The 18438-nt window shown below is 42.1% G+C and overlaps 1 protein-coding gene across 2 annotated transcripts in view; it reads right to left on the reverse strand.

Annotated features, from left to right (window-relative positions):
- LOC110533613 (delta-sarcoglycan) overlaps positions 1–18438 on the reverse strand; it is a 258410-nt gene that overhangs the window by 47482 nt on the left and 192490 nt on the right. For both annotated transcript variants that reach the window (XM_021618007.2, XM_021618006.2), the window contains exons 3-4: positions 2104–2205; positions 1080–1167 (exon numbers count right to left, since the gene is read on the reverse strand). In XM_021618007.2, coding sequence (XP_021473682.1) covers positions 1080–1167; positions 2104–2205 — 190 coding nt within the window. The remainder of the gene's footprint in view (positions 1–1079; positions 1168–2103; positions 2206–18438) is intronic.

Here is an 18438-nt window from a genome sequence, read left to right on the forward strand (position 1 = left end):
TGCCTGCCATCCGGTACCCTTGCCCCACCTCTTGTTTACTGACCCCTACCTGTCTTGACCTGTCTATTGCCTGCCACTGTTGGATTATTAAACCATTGATAATTCGACATAGTCTGCATCTGGGTCTTACCTTCATACTTGATATGATTTATGCAAAGAGACAATTACTGAACCATAACTACAGGCAAATATAACTAAGACGAACCAAAGCAGACCAAAAAACACAGCCCCTACACCAAATCATACTGTTATTGATAGTACAACAAACAGCTGAGTAAAACAACTAATTGACTCTGATGATCCTGAAATGGTTTCATGTAGTGGCGAGGAACAAGCGATCTGAGCAGAGGGCGTGTCACGTTCGTCGAATGGAGGAGACCAAGGCGCAGCGTGATATGAATACATGTTCTATATTTAATGAAGAAAGAACACTAAAAACTTACAAAACAACAAACGAACGTGACGCTATATATAAATAGTGCAGACACAGGAAACTAGACATAGACAATAACCCACGAAATACCCAAAGAAGATGGCTGCCTAAATATGGTTCCCAATCAGAGACTACGATGAACGGCTGCCTCTAATTGAGAACCAATCTAGGCAACCACAGACATACATAAACACCTAGATGGTAAACAACCCCATAAACCTACAAAAACCCATAGACAGTACAAAAACACATACATCACCCATGTCACACCCTGACCTAACCAAAATATATAAAGAAAACAAAGAATACGCAGGTCAGGGTGTGACAGGGTGACTGACACCGTCACACAGACAATTGATTCTGCTTTGCTGTGTCTAGAGTGGAGTCTCTAGCATACTTACTCACTCATCCATTATCTTCGCCAGATAATCAACAGCCAGAAGGCAAATGCAGTTTAACATGCAGTTTAACATGGGAGAGGTGTTTGGCTGTAGGTGTACATGGATTGAAATATCTGTTATTTTTGTGTCTGCTGAATAGAACCCTAGTTCAAGTACATGGATTTGCATTGCTGTGTATGGTGTCCATATTAGCGCACACCCTCCATGGATGTGTGACTGTCTCCTGTTGTGTTGTATGATATTACCTGCAATAAGTTGTGTGACCAGCTGATTCTTTCCATTTAGGATATTGACGGACACATTTTTGGAGGATTGCAGGAACAGTGGGCTGCCCTATGGAGACAAAGCAGGTAAACAAACAATGCTATCGACAATACACAATCCCACATTAGTGACCCTGGTGCTCAGCATGAGTGTGTAACTAGGACTCTATGTTTTATAGATCATTTCCATTTTCAACAGCCAATCTGGAATGCATATCACGTCTGAAGCCTGGATCTGTCTTACTTGCCAGAGTAATTTTTCATGCTTCAGTCAACTTCTTAATTAAATATAGCAGCCAGCCTTTGTGTTGTGCTTAAAGTCGGCAAGATAATGCATCTCATGTATATTTTAGATAATATGAGGTCCCTCCATGCTTATCAAGGTTCCTAAGCAACACAGTAAATAAGCAAAATATTGATATTCCTGAATTGACATATCACTTTAACAATGTGGCTCAGCACATGAGATTCAAATGAATAGGTTCCATGGGAATAATGTTCAGTTAGTATATTAGGCCCCTCATAAATTAATTGAAAGTGCATTTCTGGCCTTCAAGACTCTTTGTCCTACTACAGTAACCTTGATCCCCATTCCCCTCTCATCCCTGTTAATACAGTATACAAGCAATTAACAGTCTCTCTGTAAGGCCTCATTAATATCACCTACTCAGACGAGAGAGAGAGAGAGAGGTTATATTTTTTCCCCTTCTGTATCTCCCCTGGACTGGACAATTTATCTTCTCCCATTTTTCACCCCTATCAATAATTACTATTCCGTTCACCTCCACTGTGGCCGGACTGCTCTCTCTCTTTGCTGGTTCGAGACAGATCAGATAAAGCCCCACACATTATCAATCTATTCATCCAATGCATGCTCTGTGGTATTATTACTGCCAGGCAGAGTGTGAGTGAGCATCTATCGCTCCATCGCCTATGACATCACTTCTCTCTGATACTACTTTCCTTCGTAATTCTATGGTGGTGGAAGTGCAGATGCAGTACTTACTGGTCTGGACTGAATTTCTTTGGCATACAGAGGTTGGAGAAACTCAGAGTCCCCCTCCAATTTCAGACCCTTCTCTGTTATTCTTAAATTGCCCATACCATCCTGTAGAGAAAGAGAGAAGGAATAGGATATGGTCAATATTTATTTCGGTATGAGTTGAGATGATTCCATCTGTTGCTGATAAAACAAAGACATAAATATTCCATGTGTACATTGTTGTAATTACATATGAGGACACCAAGGTTTGTGCCTCGTACTAATTTTTAACACTGAACAAAAATATACGCGCAACATGGAAAGTGTTTGTCTCATGTTTTATGTGCTGAAATTAAATATCCTAGAAATGTTCCATATGCACAAAAAGCTTATTTCTCTCAAATGACATAAACAAATGTGTTTACATCCTTGTTAGTGAGCGTTCCTCCTTTGCCAAGATAATCCATCCACCTGACAGGTGTGGCATATCAAGAAGCTAATTGAACAGCATGATCATTACACAGGTGCACCTTGTGCTGGAGACAACAAAAGGCCACTCTAAAATGTGCAGTTTTGTCACACAACACAATTTAGCTGCTTTAAACTTAGCTGCCAAGTAGCTATTTTCTAAAAAATATATTACAGTTCTCCCTTGTGATGTGGTACATTGTAAACAAGTCTAGCTGTTAGGTCGCTAACTTATGTTTGGTTTTTCATCAGCGCAACCTGTGATTTAAACTGGTTTATGGAATGAGTTTGGCTATGGATGTGTTCCGTGTGATGCTAGGATGATGATGTTTGCGTTGATCTTTTACATTAAAAGGTTACATTTATGAATTAAGTTGTCAAGACCTTTATTTCCCATCAGTACAAAACATTGTTTAGATGGTTTTCAGACAACAATACTGTTTAGGTGGATTTGTTGAATCATACGGTTCCAATTACATATTTGAGATGGCACAATGCAAGGACCACTCAACATTGATCACAAATATGTGATTGTACGCATCAAAGGGTTAAAGAAGGATTTTTTTTTGTGTGCCATTCAGAGGGTGAATAGGCAAGACAAAATATTTAAGTGCCTTTGAACAGGGTATGGTAGTAGGTGCCAGGCACACCAGCATGTGTCAAGTACTGCAACCCTGCTGTATTTTTCATGGGTTGGGGTGGACATTTAAAAAAAAGTTTTAGCTCTATTACTGCATTTCTATGCTTCCCGAACTCAAACCCTAGTTACGTATCTGAATTTTTATGCAAAATGCACACATAATTAATTCATCCCATCCATACTTCTTTGGATACAAACATTTTGATGTTGATCTTGATCTTGGCACCCGAGTGGTGCAGTGATCTAAGGCACTGCATCTCAGCACAAGAGGCGTCACTACAGTCCCTGGTTTGAATTCAGGCTGAATCACATCCGGCCGTGATTGGGAGTTCCATAGGGCGGCGCACAATTGGCCCTGCGTCGTCTGGGTTTGGCCGGGGTAGGCCGTCATTCTAAATAAGAATTTGTTCTTCACTGACCTGCCTAGTTAAATAAAGGATAATTAAATACAAAAAAAAAGATCAACAGAACTTTGACTATATAGGCATAAATCAGCTAACTGCAGTACAGGTATAAATACCCCAATGACAGTCACTGAATAGTGGAACAGTATTCACAAAACCCCTATCTGTTTCTGTGTGTTACTGAATCATGTCAGACTAAAGGATATATTAAACAACAATGAAGTGAGCTTTGGAGACAAGAGAGGAGTTCACAGAGCTGCTTTGATTCCAACAAGTTTGACTTTGACCTCTTGCTTCCCCTGGTCAATAAATAAGCGTGGTGAATCATTGTGAAGATGAGTGCCTTGTCTGATAAGAGACAGGAGCTCTCTATCTCTTTCTATCCCTCCATGTGATCATGAGGAGAAACCAAGCCTCTTTGTTTTCCAACATCTTTGATCCTGAGGAGTTCTGAGGACCATTCCCAAATGGAGATCAAGACCTGAGCAATCCTTCTGGATCTGAATGCTTTAAAACGCCTTCTCGCCTCTACCCAACACTTTCTACTTCCTCTATTAGAATTCTGTCAAGATAGTGAGAAGTTTAAAGTAAGTGAGACCTGAACGTGGCGTGAATATGTATCTCTTTCCTGTAGAACCATAGGAGATGATATTGCTGCTAAATGTAAGTATCGTAGACACTTTGAAGAAGATAATAGCCTATATGACAACAAGTGTTATATTTTGCCACTCTGCAGTATTTTCCCCTTTGCTCCATAGGGGAAATTGTCTTCATCATCAGATTCAACCACTGACTCACATTAAAGACGCTGATTCTCTCTTTCCTGGTTTTACTGTAATATTATGGACTCGTTACCCCCGTAGCTCTTACATTTCATAAACTATCTGAATAATTGAAAATATAATCACTTCTTCATCCTTCATCTCTCCCTCTGTTACAAAAACTCACATCTTCGGAGATGGAGCACCTGAGCTTTGCTGTAGCAACAGCACTGGGTAGGAACTCTCGGTAGGAAACTCAAATTCCACAGATTTTGTGAGCCTTGCATACCTCTCCCAAAAGAGCTCAATGTGAGAGTAACACAGCTAACAAAAAACGTCCACAGAATGAAAAGGGAGAGTTTTTCATTGGGTTTGCATGATATACTCCAAACGTTATTCCAATGCTTTAATGGGTAAGCAAAATGTTCAACAAATATCCCCCTGGGGGGATTCTTTTGGGACAAAACAGATGAAAGGTCTTAACACCCTGGACATCCCTTGGACAATTTGAAGTGAGAGAGCCATAATCCCTTACCTACTGTAGTGTTACGCCAACTACTTCATGACTGTGTTTGGGGATAGGACCCTCTCTCTCTCCTTCCCTTTTCCTCTCTCTCCTCCCCCTCTCTCTCCCTCACTCATTCCCCCTCTCTCAGCCCCCACACCCCCTCTATCGCTCTCTTCTGAGTGAGTGGTGTGGTGCGGTGCAGCCGGGGAGGACAGGCAGGACGCATGTCATGAATAATGCAGAGAGGCATTCGTTGTCAGAGTGGCCCCATAACACTCAGGTGTGTCTTCTCCGCTCTCCTCTTTTTCCTCTACTCCACTCTCCTCACCCCGCTCCACACTGCACTTGCATGCCAGAGTTTAAGCAGCATCAGGGAGTAAATTAATTTCCACTCGAAACACCCAGGCACGACTGTCAATGCGCTGGGAGCTTAATATTAATCGTGGACCCGAGAATGTGGGATGTTGCTTGTGTGGCTTGTGTGTAGCTTGTTTGTTTAGTATGTGTGTGCGTGCATGTGTGCATGCATGTGTGCATGCCTGCCTGCTTTTCTGCCTGTGTGGGTGTGTTTGCGACAGTGGACCTGGCTAAGATATAGATTTCATCTCTTGATGTGACTTTGAGGGACAGCGGTGAGCAAGCGGGAGCCGAGCATGCAGCCAAAACAATGGTGCTCCTTGTTAGATCTTATCTGCTAGATCTTATCTGCCATGCTGTCAAGAGGAGAGGACAACGCAGGAGCCCCAACGCTCATTTGCATAAGAATCTGGAGGTTGTCCGCTCCCTTTAGCTAAAGTATGCACATTCATCAGTACAGGTGACCCACCCGCTGAACAGAGCCAAGCTGTGTGTGCAGCGCTTTGAGATCACTATGATTTATAATGTCAATATTGAGGGACCTCAGGGCTATTATCTAATGAGAGCATAAACATGTAACTTATTCCCCCATCATTTGAAGCAAGAACAAATAGTGGGATGATTAAAAACAATACCTTTGTGACTAACAGAGGAAATTATTGTATTGTACTGGGAGAGACAGTAATTCTCTGTTATAGGAATCTCTGCTTGACAACATATTACTATCACTAATTAGAGATTCAATTATTATTGAACATTCCTTCCCTGTTAAATCAAAAACAAACGTTTGATTCAATGCAATAATTAAACTCCTGAAAAAGGATTCTACTCTCAGATAAAGCAAGATGTGAATCAAAATTTGAGAAAGTATTTTTTTGTCTTATGTCAAACTATGAGGGAGTCTGAAAATACAGACTGAGTGGGCAGGGAGCTAGTAGGCTGAGTAGATGGGGAGCTTTGCTCACCTTGAGTGATGCCTATGTCAAGCAACATGCACACAGTGAGCAGTATTGCAGTGAGATTATATCAAACAAATGTGCTGATACACAAAGCAACTCAAACAACATTGAAATTGCATGTAACATCCAATCCTGTCATACATCACATTTATCCAACTGTTTGGTTATTGTAACACACAAAGTGCTGGCTGTATAATTTAGCTAGCTAGCCCAAATTTAATTGTCAGCACTGTTTATCAAGCTAGCTAGCTAGCTAGTTCATCTTGGAAAATTTCAGTTGAAATTTAACAGGGTGAGGTCTGGTACAGACAATGTTCATACAATGCCTTCAGAAAGTATTCACACCCCTTGACTTATTCCACATTTTGTTGTGTTACAGACTTAATTTTAAATAGATTAACTTGAGGTTTTGTGTCACTGGCATACACACAATACCCCATAATGTCAAAGTGGAATTCTATTTTTCGAAAATGTTAAAATGTAAACTCAGCAAAAAAGAAATGTCCTCTCACTGTCAACTGTGCTTGTTTTCAGCAAACTTAACATGTGTAAATATTTGTATGAACATAACAAGATTCAACAACTGAGACATAAACTGAACAAGTTCCACAGACATATGACTAACAGAAATGGAATAATGTGTCCCTGAACGAAGAGAGGTTCAAAAGTAACAGTTAGTATCTGGTGTGGCTACCAGCTGCATTAAGTACTGCAGTGCATCTCCTCCTCATGGACTGCACAACATTTGCCAGTTCTTGCTGTGAGATGTTACCCCATTCTTCCACCAAGGAACCTGCAAGTTCCCAGACATTTCTGGGGAGAATGGCCCCTAGCCCTGTTCCAACAGATCCCAGACATTCTCAATGGGATTGAGATCAGGGCTCTTCGCTGGCCATGGCAGAACACTGACATTCCTGTCTTGCAAGAAATCACGCAAATAACGAGCATAATGGCTGGTGGCATTGTCATGCTGGAGGGTCATGTCAGGATGAGTCTGCAGGAAGGGTACCACATGAGGGAGGACGATGTCTTCCCTGTAACGCACAGTGTTGAGATTGCCTGCAATGACAACAAGCTCAGTCCGATGATACTGTGACACACCACCCCAGACCATGACGGACCCTCCACCTCCAAATCGATCCCGCTCCAGAGTACAGGCCTCGGTGTAACGCTCATTCCTTCGTCAATAAACCATCACCCCTGGTGTGACAAAACCGCGACCCGTCAGTGAAGAGCACTTTTTGCCAGTCCTGTCTGGTCCAGCAACGATGGGTTTGTGCCCATAGGCAACATTGTTGCCAGTGATGTCTGGTGAGGACTTGCCTTACAACAGGCCTACAAGCCCTCAGTCCAGACTCTCAGCCTATTGCGGACAGTCTGAGCACTGATGGAGGGATTGTGCGTTCCTGGTGTAACTCGGGCAGTTGTTGGCACAGAATGGCAACAATCATGTGCAGGTGTTGTTACATGTGGTCTGCTACTGTGAGGACCATTATCTGTCCATTCTGTCTCCCTGTAGCGCTGTCTTAGGCGTCTCACAGTACGGACATTGCAATTTATTGCCATGGCCACATCTGCAGTCCTCATGCCTCTTTGCAGCATGTCTAATGCACGTTCACGCAGATGAGCAGGGACCCTGGGCATCTTTCTTTTGGTGTTTTTCAGAGTCAGTAGAAAGGCCTCTTTAGTGTCTTAAGTTTTCATAACTGTGACGTTAATTGCCTACCATCTGTAAACTGTTAGTGTCTTAACACAGGTGCATGTTCATTAATTAATTATTTATGTTTCAATAAACAAGCATGGGAAACAGTGTTTAAACCCTTTACAATGACAATTCGTAAAAATCCAAATAACTTCACAGATCATCTTTAGAAGACCGGGTCCTGAAAAAGGGACGTTGCTGAGTTTAATACAAATGAAAAGCTGAAAAGTCTTGAATCAATAAGTATTCAATCCATTTGTTATGTCAATCATAAATAAGTTCAGGAGTAAAAATGTGCTGAACAAGTAACTTAATAAGTTGCATGGACTCACTCTGTGTGCAATAATAGTGTTTAGCATGATTTTTGAATGACTACCTCATCCCTGTACATGATGCACACAAGTATGTGTAAGGTCTCTCAGTTGAGCAGTGAATTTCAAACACAAATTCAACCACAAAGACCAGGGAGGTAATTCCAATGCTTGCAAAGAAGGGCACCTATTGTTAGATGGGTTTAAGATAAAGAAGCAGACATTGATTATCCCTTTGAGCATGGTGAAGTTATTAATTACACTTTGGATGGGGTATCAATATACCAAGTCGCTAAAACGATACAGGCGTCCTTCCTAATGCAGCTGTTGGAGAGGAAGGAAACCACTCAGGGATTTCACCATGAGGCCAATGGTGACTTTAAAACACTTAGTTTAATGGCTGTGCTATTAGAAAACTGAGTACAGATTAGCAGTGAAAAGAAGGAAGCCTGTACTGAATAAAAATATTCCAAAACATACATCCTGTTTGCAATAAGGCACTAAAGTAAAAATGAAAAATATGTGGCTGAGAAATTAACTTTATCTCTTGAATATAAAGCAATACAATTGAGGAAAATCCAACACATCACTGAGTACCACTCTTCATATTTTCAAGCATAGTTGTGGCTGCATCGTGTTATGGTTATGCTTGTCATCGGAAAGACTAGGGAGCATTTAGGATAAAATGAAACAGAACAGAGCAAAATCCTAGAGGAAAACAACATGGTTCAGTCTGCTTTCCAACAGACGCTGGGAGACAAATTCACCTTTCAGCAGCACAATCACCTAAAACACAAGGCCAAATATTCAGTGCATTCGGGACGTACTCAGACCCTTCACTTATTTTGTGTTACATTGCAGCCTTATTCTAAAATGGATTAAATCGTTTTTTTCCTTCATCATTACACACACAACACCCCATAATGACAATGTCATATTTTTTTGTTGTAAATGTACAGTTCCAGTCAAAAGTTTGACACACCTTTCTTTATTTGTACTATTTTCTATATTATAGATTTCTTTCCTTCTTAATGCGTTTGAGCCAATGAGTTGTGTTGCGACAAGGTACAGAAGATACCCCTATTTGGTAAAAGACCAAATCAATATTATGGCAAGAACAGCTCAAATAAACAAAGAGAAACAACCGTCCATCGTTACTTTAAGACATTAAGGTCAGCCAATCTGGGAAAATTTCAAGGAACTTTGAAAGTTTCTTCAAGTGCAGTTGCAAAAATCATCAAGCACTATGATGAAACTGGCTCTCATGAGGACCGCCACAGGAAAGGAAGACCCAGAGTTACCTCTGCTGCAGAGGATAAGTTCATTAGAGTTACCAGATCAGAAATTGCAACCAAAATAAATGTTTCACAGAGTTCAAGTAACAGACACATCTCAACATCAACTGTTCAGAGGAGACTGTGTGAATCAGGCCTTCATGGTCAAATTGCTGCAAAGAAACCCCTACTAAAGGACACCAATAAGAATAAGAGACTTGCTTGGGCCAAGAAATACAAGCAATTGACAAATCTGTCCTGCATCTGATGAGTCCAAATTTGAGATTTTTGGTTCCAACAACACTCTACCATAAAGGCCTGATGGGTGGAGTGCTGCAGAGATGGTTGTCCTTCTGGAAGGTTCTCACATCTCCACAGACAAACTCTGGAGCTCTGTCAGAGTGACCATTGGACTCTTTGTCACCTCCCTGACCAAGGCCCTTCTCCCCCAATTGCTCTGTTTGGTATTTCTGACATTTGCAAAAATGTCTTAAAACCTGCTTTCACTTTGTCATTATGGTGCATTGTGTGTAGATTGAAGATTTGTTTTATTTAATCCATTTTAGAATAGGGCTGTAACGTAAGAAAATGTGCACAAAGTCAAGGAATCTGAATATAGTCCGACTGCGCTGGAGTTGATATCTAAGATCACATTGAATGTTCCTGAGCTGCCTAGTTACAGTTTTGACTTAAATCGCCTTGAAAATCTTTCACAATATTTGATAATGTTTGTCTAGCATCTATCAATAACCAACTTCAAGGAGCTTGAAGAGTTAATAAAAAAATATATATTGTACAATCCAGGTGTGCAAAGCTCTTAGAGACTTACCGCAAAAGACTAACATGTGAGGGGGTGTGAATAGATATTTCTGTATTTCATTTTCAGTCAATTCAATTTGTCATTATTGTGTATTGTCTGTAAAAAAAATAGTTTTTAATCCTTTTAGAATTCAGGCTGTAACACAACAAAATGTGGAATAAGTCAAGGGCTATGAATACTTTCATGACGATCAATTATGCCAAAAAGTTTGCATGAATCAGCCGTTTGGCATGTCTTTTGCTATCTGTCCCGTTTATTTAACCTGGCAAATAAACAGTGTGCCCACTACTGACCCTGAGATAAGAGACGGGGCTTCATTACTTTTTTACAGCCTCCCATCTGCAACTCGTCACCATCAGCTGCTATAGATTTCCTATTAACTTCATATTCATCTGGGCCACCCAACACAACCCTGGGCCGCCCAACACAACCCCGGGCCGCCTATAGGAGTGCTGAATCGAGGCGTGCCGTGACATTGATTGTTATGTGAATAGACAAACTGCTGTGCCAGAACATACTAGAGCCCCCTCACCTACGGTTGCTGAGCTGTAATGGATGGCTCGTGATACAAGACCAAACAGTGCAATTAGCACCCCTTAATATCTAATCTCTCACCGCTAATTCTAAACAGTTAAGCAGATATGAGAGAGACTGAGAGAGGTTCTGGGAAGAGGCATTGGCAGTCACGCTCAAGCCTTGACTGTGCGACAGTGCTCTCTCCGAGTTGGAGAGACACAGTTTGGACATTGATTGACTGGGATGTTGATGAAACGCAATGTCCTGGAATTGACCTGACCAAACCGCTAAAGCAGGGGGCAGTCGTCTTTCCACCACAACCTGCAAACTTTGTTCCCCTCCTAGACGGCAGCAAAAACTAAAGTGCCTCATTACTCTTTGTTTTGCATTCATTCTGTTTTTCCCCAAGACACTTCAAATTAGGTCTTTGTCCTAGCCTCCTAGCCTTCTAGCCTCTCCCCCAGATCCGTGCCACTAGATCAGGATTCCATAAAAACCTGCATGTAGAAATTTACGACACCCGGGCTTTATTGAGTCTGACCAGGGAGATTGAATAGCCTTGTTTTTAAGGCACAACATCAAAGGGAAGTGCTGTCTTCAAGGTAATAGATTCTGCCACAGCAGAGTGGGGAAGGCTTTCTACTCCCCTACTGCAGAGACACTATATCCACTGGACAAAGGCAAGCGTCTTATTCACTCTCTGTCCTCCTCTTCAATATGACTGCTATGGTAACGCCCCCCCCCCCCCCCCCCCCCCCAGTCAAAACACTTCTTCTCTCTTTGTCATCCACTGTCTAACACTTAACAAAAGGCCATTTTATTGAGTTATTCTACAGTACATTCCGTGGTATATGTTTCTATCGAGCTATGATGTTTTGCACTGTCCTTGGACCCAGTGATGTAAAATATAGCCAATAGTGCATTAGGTTGTCCCATCTATTTTATCAGGGAGATGTCAATGACAATGTATGCTCCCTCTGGACTATAACATGTTCCTGCAGCTCTAGAGATAACCTTTTAATTCATTGGAGGTGACCTGTATTACGCTACGTCTGACTGGCTAGAGTTGTGTAGAGGAGAGGGGCTGGGGTAGTACAGGATTTACAATACACTAGGTAGTGGTGGAGTGGGAAAGGGGAAGTTACATCTTAGCTGGTGCAGAGGTAGTTTTTTTTACCCCTGGGGCATTGTAAACCAATTGCAATCCTTACTCTCTCCCCTGATCAAGTCGAGGGAGAGATTCACAGGCCTTGGCATTTCTTTAGTCAGGCCTATCACACTCCTTTATCCTGGCTTTAATGTTGATTTCACATGGGAGATGCCAAACATTTACCCTATTATACACTGTACACCATCCCCATCCAAACAGCATTTGTAAAGGAATTGTAATCTGTGTGACTGCATAGGTATTCATTGTTCCCCAAGGGTTATTGTGTTTCACCACAGGGTAGAAAGCACGTCAAAGACGATATAGTATTTTTCAAAATGTTTTACATCATATACAGTAGAAGTGCTTTGTCTATTCTTTGTGGTATGAGTAAGAGTGAGTAAAGCCAATTTAATCCCAAAATATGTATTTGAGAGGAAGATTCTACAGCTTTTCATTTCAACTAGCACATTGGGGTAGTACGTTAAATAGTGCTGCATTCCCCTAATGTTATCTCCCATCCCCTGCAGATAGAGAGTCAGCCCTATATAATAGGGCAAGTTGTCAGAGTTCTCTCCTGTCTACCTTTTGATCTCTACCTTCTGGTGCTTTTCTCTCCATGATAAAACCATGTCCTTCAGGCTATGCCACGTCAGAAGTGGCATCCTGTCTATCCACTGGGAATGTACAATATTGTCAAGGCTGTTTAAAGCTGAATTGGATAAGTAATATACAATATATTCATGTCTATTTTTCACTTATTATTTTGAACACTCAAAACTGTGCAGTATGTCAGTTTTTTTATGGAAAGACAGAGAAAGAGGTAGAGAAGGGGGTATATAGAAGATCTGAAATACATTTCCCTTGTCAACGATCTATACCTCCTGTTCTCTCGGAGCCCCTGTAGTAAGCTTAAAAAGAGAAAAAAGGCCTTGCAAGTCAAGAAATAATTCCAAGTAATAACATTCTGATCTGTGAATGCTAGTATTGATATTAACAACAGATCAATTGGGAGAAAGCGTCTATCTGAGAAAATGTTTGGCATTGAGACAAAGTGCAGCGTTAGGGAGAAAAGGGCTTCCTTCTATAGCCAGAGGACTCCTGATATCTCCAGGAGTGATAAGTATAATTTGTGTCTTTATCTGTTGTCTAGTACTGTCTATTTGCTAGCTAGGACAATCTACTTTAAGTGTTGCCTGTTTTCCCAGTAGCCGACTTGGTGTGTGAACTGCTGAATGCTCATAACTTGCAGATGATTGTTGAACCATCAACCAGGACCAAGCGGCAAGGCAATTTGTGACTTGTTTTGGGAAGCAGTGGCTGTATTGGAGGGAGAGTAGCTCCTCTCCTAGGCTATCAGCAATTAATACAGGGAGGTGTGCTCTTCACCTCTGCTTGGCAATTAGCAATTAGTGTTCGTACTTCAGTCTTCCCTGGTTTCTCAGCGACAGCTAGAAGCTGTGGTCGTGTCAGGGGCAGTCTCGTCTGCAAAACCTAGACTGTCGCCAGTTGTTCGAGAAAGGAAAGAGAAGAAGGCTACACACCACTCTCTCACTTGAGTATCTTACCTAGTTATTTTCTATACCTGTTCGCTCCTCTCTGTACGCTTTACAGATGCTCCCTATCCCTTGGCAACCCTTCCAATTTAGTGTACCCTGCGCACACAACACATTCTGGGTCTCTGGCAGCATTTGGAACTGCCGAACTGCAGTCAAAAATGCAGAGTTCATCTCAGCCTATGCTTCACTTCAGTCCCTTGACTTTTTGCCGTTACGGAGACATGGATAGTTCCTCAATGAGCTTGACACCTTGATAAGCTAATCTTTTGTACTTTGCGACTTCAACCTCCCAATGTCTGCCTTCGATTCATTTCTTTCAAACTCTCTCTTTCACCTCCTCACCTCTTTTGACCTCACCCTTTCCCAATCCCCTCCAACTCACAAGGCAGGCACTTCACTTGACCTCAAATTTACTAGAAGCTGTTAACCTACTAATCTCACTGCAACACCCCTCCAGGTCTCTGATCATTACTTTGTTTACTTTTCTGCCTCCCTTTCCTCCAACCCTAACCACTCAGCCCCTACCCAGATGGTCATGCACTGTCACAATCTTCTCTCTCTCTCCCACTACTCTTTCCTATTCTCTCCTATCATCTCTCCCTTCCGTTAAATCCTTTGCCCTCCTGTTTCCTGATTCTGCCTCTTCAACCCTACTCTCCTCCATTTCCGCATCCTATGACTTGCACTGTCCCCTTTCCTCCCGTCCGGCTCGGCCCTCCCATCCTGTTCCGTGGCTGAGTGACTCTTTGTGACCTTACAGAACAGGGCTGCGGGCAGCTGAGCGAAAATGGAGGAAACCTAAACTTCCGGAAGACATCATCCTTTCACTCCCTCCTCTCTACCTTCCCTTCCTCTGTTTCCGCTGCTAAATACACTTTATATCACTCTAAATTTCAAGTGTCTGCCTTTAACCCTAGGAAACTCTTTTCCACCTTCTCCTCCCTCCTTAATCCTCCACTACCCCCTCCTCCCTCTCAGCGAACGACTTTGTCAACCACTTTGAAAAGAAGGTTGACAACATCCACACTTCATTCACTCAGCCTATTGGTCCTACTGGTCCTACTCACCCAGAACTACATTACGTCTTGACCTCTTTCTCCCCTCACACTCCAGATGAAATCCTGCGACTAGTGAGTTCTGGCCGCCCCGACAACCTGCCCACTCGAACCCCCCCTTCTCCAGACCATCTCTGGAGACCTTCTCCCATTCCTTACTTCTCTCATCAACTGATCCCTGACCAATTTCCTGAGTCGCTCTCCTCCTCAAGAAACCAACACTCGACACATCTGACATCAAAAACTATAGACCTGTATCCCTTCTTTCTTTTCTTTCCAAAACACTTGAGCATGCTGTCTCTGATCAACTCTCTTATCTCTCTCAGAACAATCTTCTTGACCCTAACCAGTCAGGCTTCAAAGTCACTCAACTGAGACTGCTCTTCTCTGTGTCACAGAGGCTCTCTGCACTGCCAATGCTGACTCTCTCCTCTGTTCTCATCCTCCTAGATCTATCCACCTCCTTCAACACCATAAACCCTACAGGTGTCCACCAGGGCTCGGTTCTAGGCCTTCTTCTCTCTATACACCAAATCAATCGGCTCCATCATATCCTCACATTCACTCCTTTCATTGCTATGCAGATTACACAAAACTACTTTTCTCCTTTCCCCCCTTCTGACACCCAGGTGGCTACATGTGTCTCTGTGTGCCTGCCAGATATCTCAGCTTGGATGTCTGCCCACCACCTCAAGCTCAACCTTGACAAGATGGAGCTGCTCTTCCTCCCAGGAAGGCCTGCCCGCTCAAAGACCTTTCCATCACAGTTGACAACTCCAGTGTCACCCTCACAGAGAGTAAAGAACCTTTTATGTGACCCTGGACAACACCCTGTCGTTCGCTGCAAATATCAAAGCAGTGACTCGCTTCTGCAGGTTCATGCTCTACAACATCTGTAGAGTACGACCCTACCTCACACAGGAAGCGGTGCAGGTCCTAATCCAGGCACTCCCGCCTGGACTTCTGTAAATCACTATTGTCTGGTCTCTCCCTCTTGTCATCAAACCCCTGCAACTTATCCAGAATGCTGCAGCCTGCCTGGTTTTCAACCTTCCCAAGTTCTCCCATGTCCCTCCACTCCACTGGCTTCCAGTCAAAGCTCACCTCTATGACAAGACCATGGTGCTTGTCAGGGAACTGTCCCTCCCTGCTTTCAGGCTATGCTCAAACCCTATATACCAACCCGAGAACTCCGTTCTGCCACCAAAGGTCTGTTGGCCCTCCCACACCTAAAAAAAACATTCCTGAACCAACACTTGCACTTGCCCCCACCCCTTTTCTAGCTCAGACTTTGCTGATGGCTACTTTGAGGAAAAGTGTACTTACTATGCCTGTGATACAGTATGTGGTTGTCCCGCCTAGCTTTGTTGAGATTTAAGCACTAACTGTAAGTCGCTCTGGATGAGCGCATCTGCTAAATGACTAAAATGTAAATGTTAGCAAATCTTTCCCACACTAAAGTTTGTCATAGTTTGGGAAACTTTATTTCCTTGTAAAAATGTACAGAAGGCTATTATAATAATCACTATCATAAAATTGATCTGCTATCAATGAATAACCCTGAATGTGGAGTGCAGTATGTACTAGGGCTGCAAAATTAATTAAATTCACATCGAAATCACAATATTGACGTGCAATATCCATATTGCAACAGAATCATATCTCATGCCAAATTTTATACCGCCACTCAGCCGCTTGTAACTTCTGTTTTTTTGTTTGTTTACTCCCTGAATAGAAATGCTAATATGCAACTAGAAAGTGTTCCAATCACCCAGGGTTGGTCCTCCTAATGTTTAATATTCCACAGGGGTGCTTTGGTCTCCCATTGTAATGCAGTGTACGTTATACATCACAGAGGCACAACAATTGCTGTAACTGCCACCTTCGCCCCTGTCCAGAGTCTAATTAATGACCCTGCCTATTAGTAATAGCCATTTCTAAGACGGCCCCTATGGCTGCCAGAGCAGGTCAAACAGAGCCATTCTTATGAGTTGTCAATTCCCTTTCAAGAAATACGCATTTAAATGAAGGGTTTTAAAAAGGTACACAATTATTTTTCTCTCAGTTTTGCTAAATGTCACACTGAATGCTTTTCAATGCATGTGTGGAAATGAGTTCTGATTGACTGGACATGCTTGATTGTAAATTTGTTCTCTTTTGGAATGTATGGCACAGGATTAACACACACTCACTCAATAATCTACAAATGATCTTCAGACCTCAATTAATGAATTGAGACCTCAATCGGTTTCAAGTGTATTAGTTAGATGTTGCTCTCCAGGACCACAGTTGGCCATCCCCAATATAATTGAAGGCACATACTGACAGTGTCCCATCCCCAATTGTATTTTATTTATTTATTTTACCTTTATTTAACTAGGCAAGTCAGTTAAGAACTAATTCTTATTTTCAATGACAGCCTAGGAACAGTGGGTTTAACTGCCTGTTAAGGGGCAGAACAACAGATTTGTACCTTGTCATCTTGAGGGTTTGAACTTGCAACCTTCCGGTTACAACTCTAATGGCTACCCTGCCGCCCCAATATTGACACAGTGAGTTTCACCTGACAATGCAGTGACTTACTAACATGTATGTTGTAGGCTGTCAGGTGTTAGTTGTGCAGAGGTGAGAACGGAGTCAGGCGCAGGACACAGAACTGAGTAAAATAACGAACTTTACTCAGGAATCAGGAAAAAATCAGGAAAAATAAATCCACGTAGGGATCACAAACCCTAACACAAAAGACTAACACAAACCAGGAACAATCACGCACAAAACATCATGGGAACCAGAGGGTTAAATAGGGAAATTATAATAACTTAATGGGAACCAGGTGTGTCCACTCAAGACAGAACAAATGGAAAACAGAAACATGGATCGGTGGAAGCTAGAAAGCTGGTGACGGCGAGCGTCGAACGCTGCCCGAACAAGGAGAGGCACCAGCTTCGGCGGAAGTCGTGACAGGCTGAGAATCTTCATTTTATTGTTCTTTATTTTAAATCAGTGTCTGAGCCAGATAACCACTCAAATCAAATTTTATTTGTCACATACACATGGTTAGCAGATGTTAATGCGAGTGTAGCGAAATACTTGTGCTTCTAGTTCTGACCATGCAGTAATATCTAACACTTTCACAACTACCTTAAACACACAAGTGTAAAGGAATGAATAAGAATATGTACATAATATACAGTACATACATATGAGAAGCGACATTAATGAGTCAATGAAGTGCCGGTCTAGACAGAGGAGCAAACCATCAGATACAGTTGAAGTTGTAAGTTTACATACACCTTAGCCAAATACATTTAAACTCAGTTTTTCACAATTCCTGACATTTAATCCTAGTAAAAGTTCCCTGTTTTAGGTCAGTTAGAATCACCACTTTATTTTAAGATTGTGAAAATTCAGAATAATAGTAGAGCAAATTATTTATTTCAGCTTTTATTTCTTTCATCACTTGCCCAGTGGGGGAGAAGTTTACATACACTCAATTAGTTTTTGGGTGCATTGCCTTTAAATTGTTTAACTTGGGTCAAACGTTTTGGGTAGCCTTACACAAGCTTCCCACAATAAGTTGGGTGAATTTTGGCCCATTCCTTCTGACAGAGCTGGTGTAACTGAGTCAGGTTTGTAGGCCTCCTTGCTTGCACACACTTTTTCAGTTCTGCACACAAATGTTCTATAGAATTGAAGTCAGGGCTTTGTGATGGCCACTCCAATACCTTAAATTTGTTGTTCTTTAAGCCATTTTTCCACAACTTTGGAAGTATGCTTGGGGTCAATGTCCATTTGGAAGACCCATTTGCAACCAAGCTTTAACTTCCTGACTGATGTCTTGATGTTGCTTCAATATATCCACATCATTTTCCTACCTC

This window comes from Oncorhynchus mykiss, chromosome 10, assembly GCF_013265735.2.
Source record: "Oncorhynchus mykiss isolate Arlee chromosome 10, USDA_OmykA_1.1, whole genome shotgun sequence".
In the NCBI taxonomy this organism is placed as follows: Eukaryota; Metazoa; Chordata; class Actinopteri; order Salmoniformes; family Salmonidae; genus Oncorhynchus; species Oncorhynchus mykiss.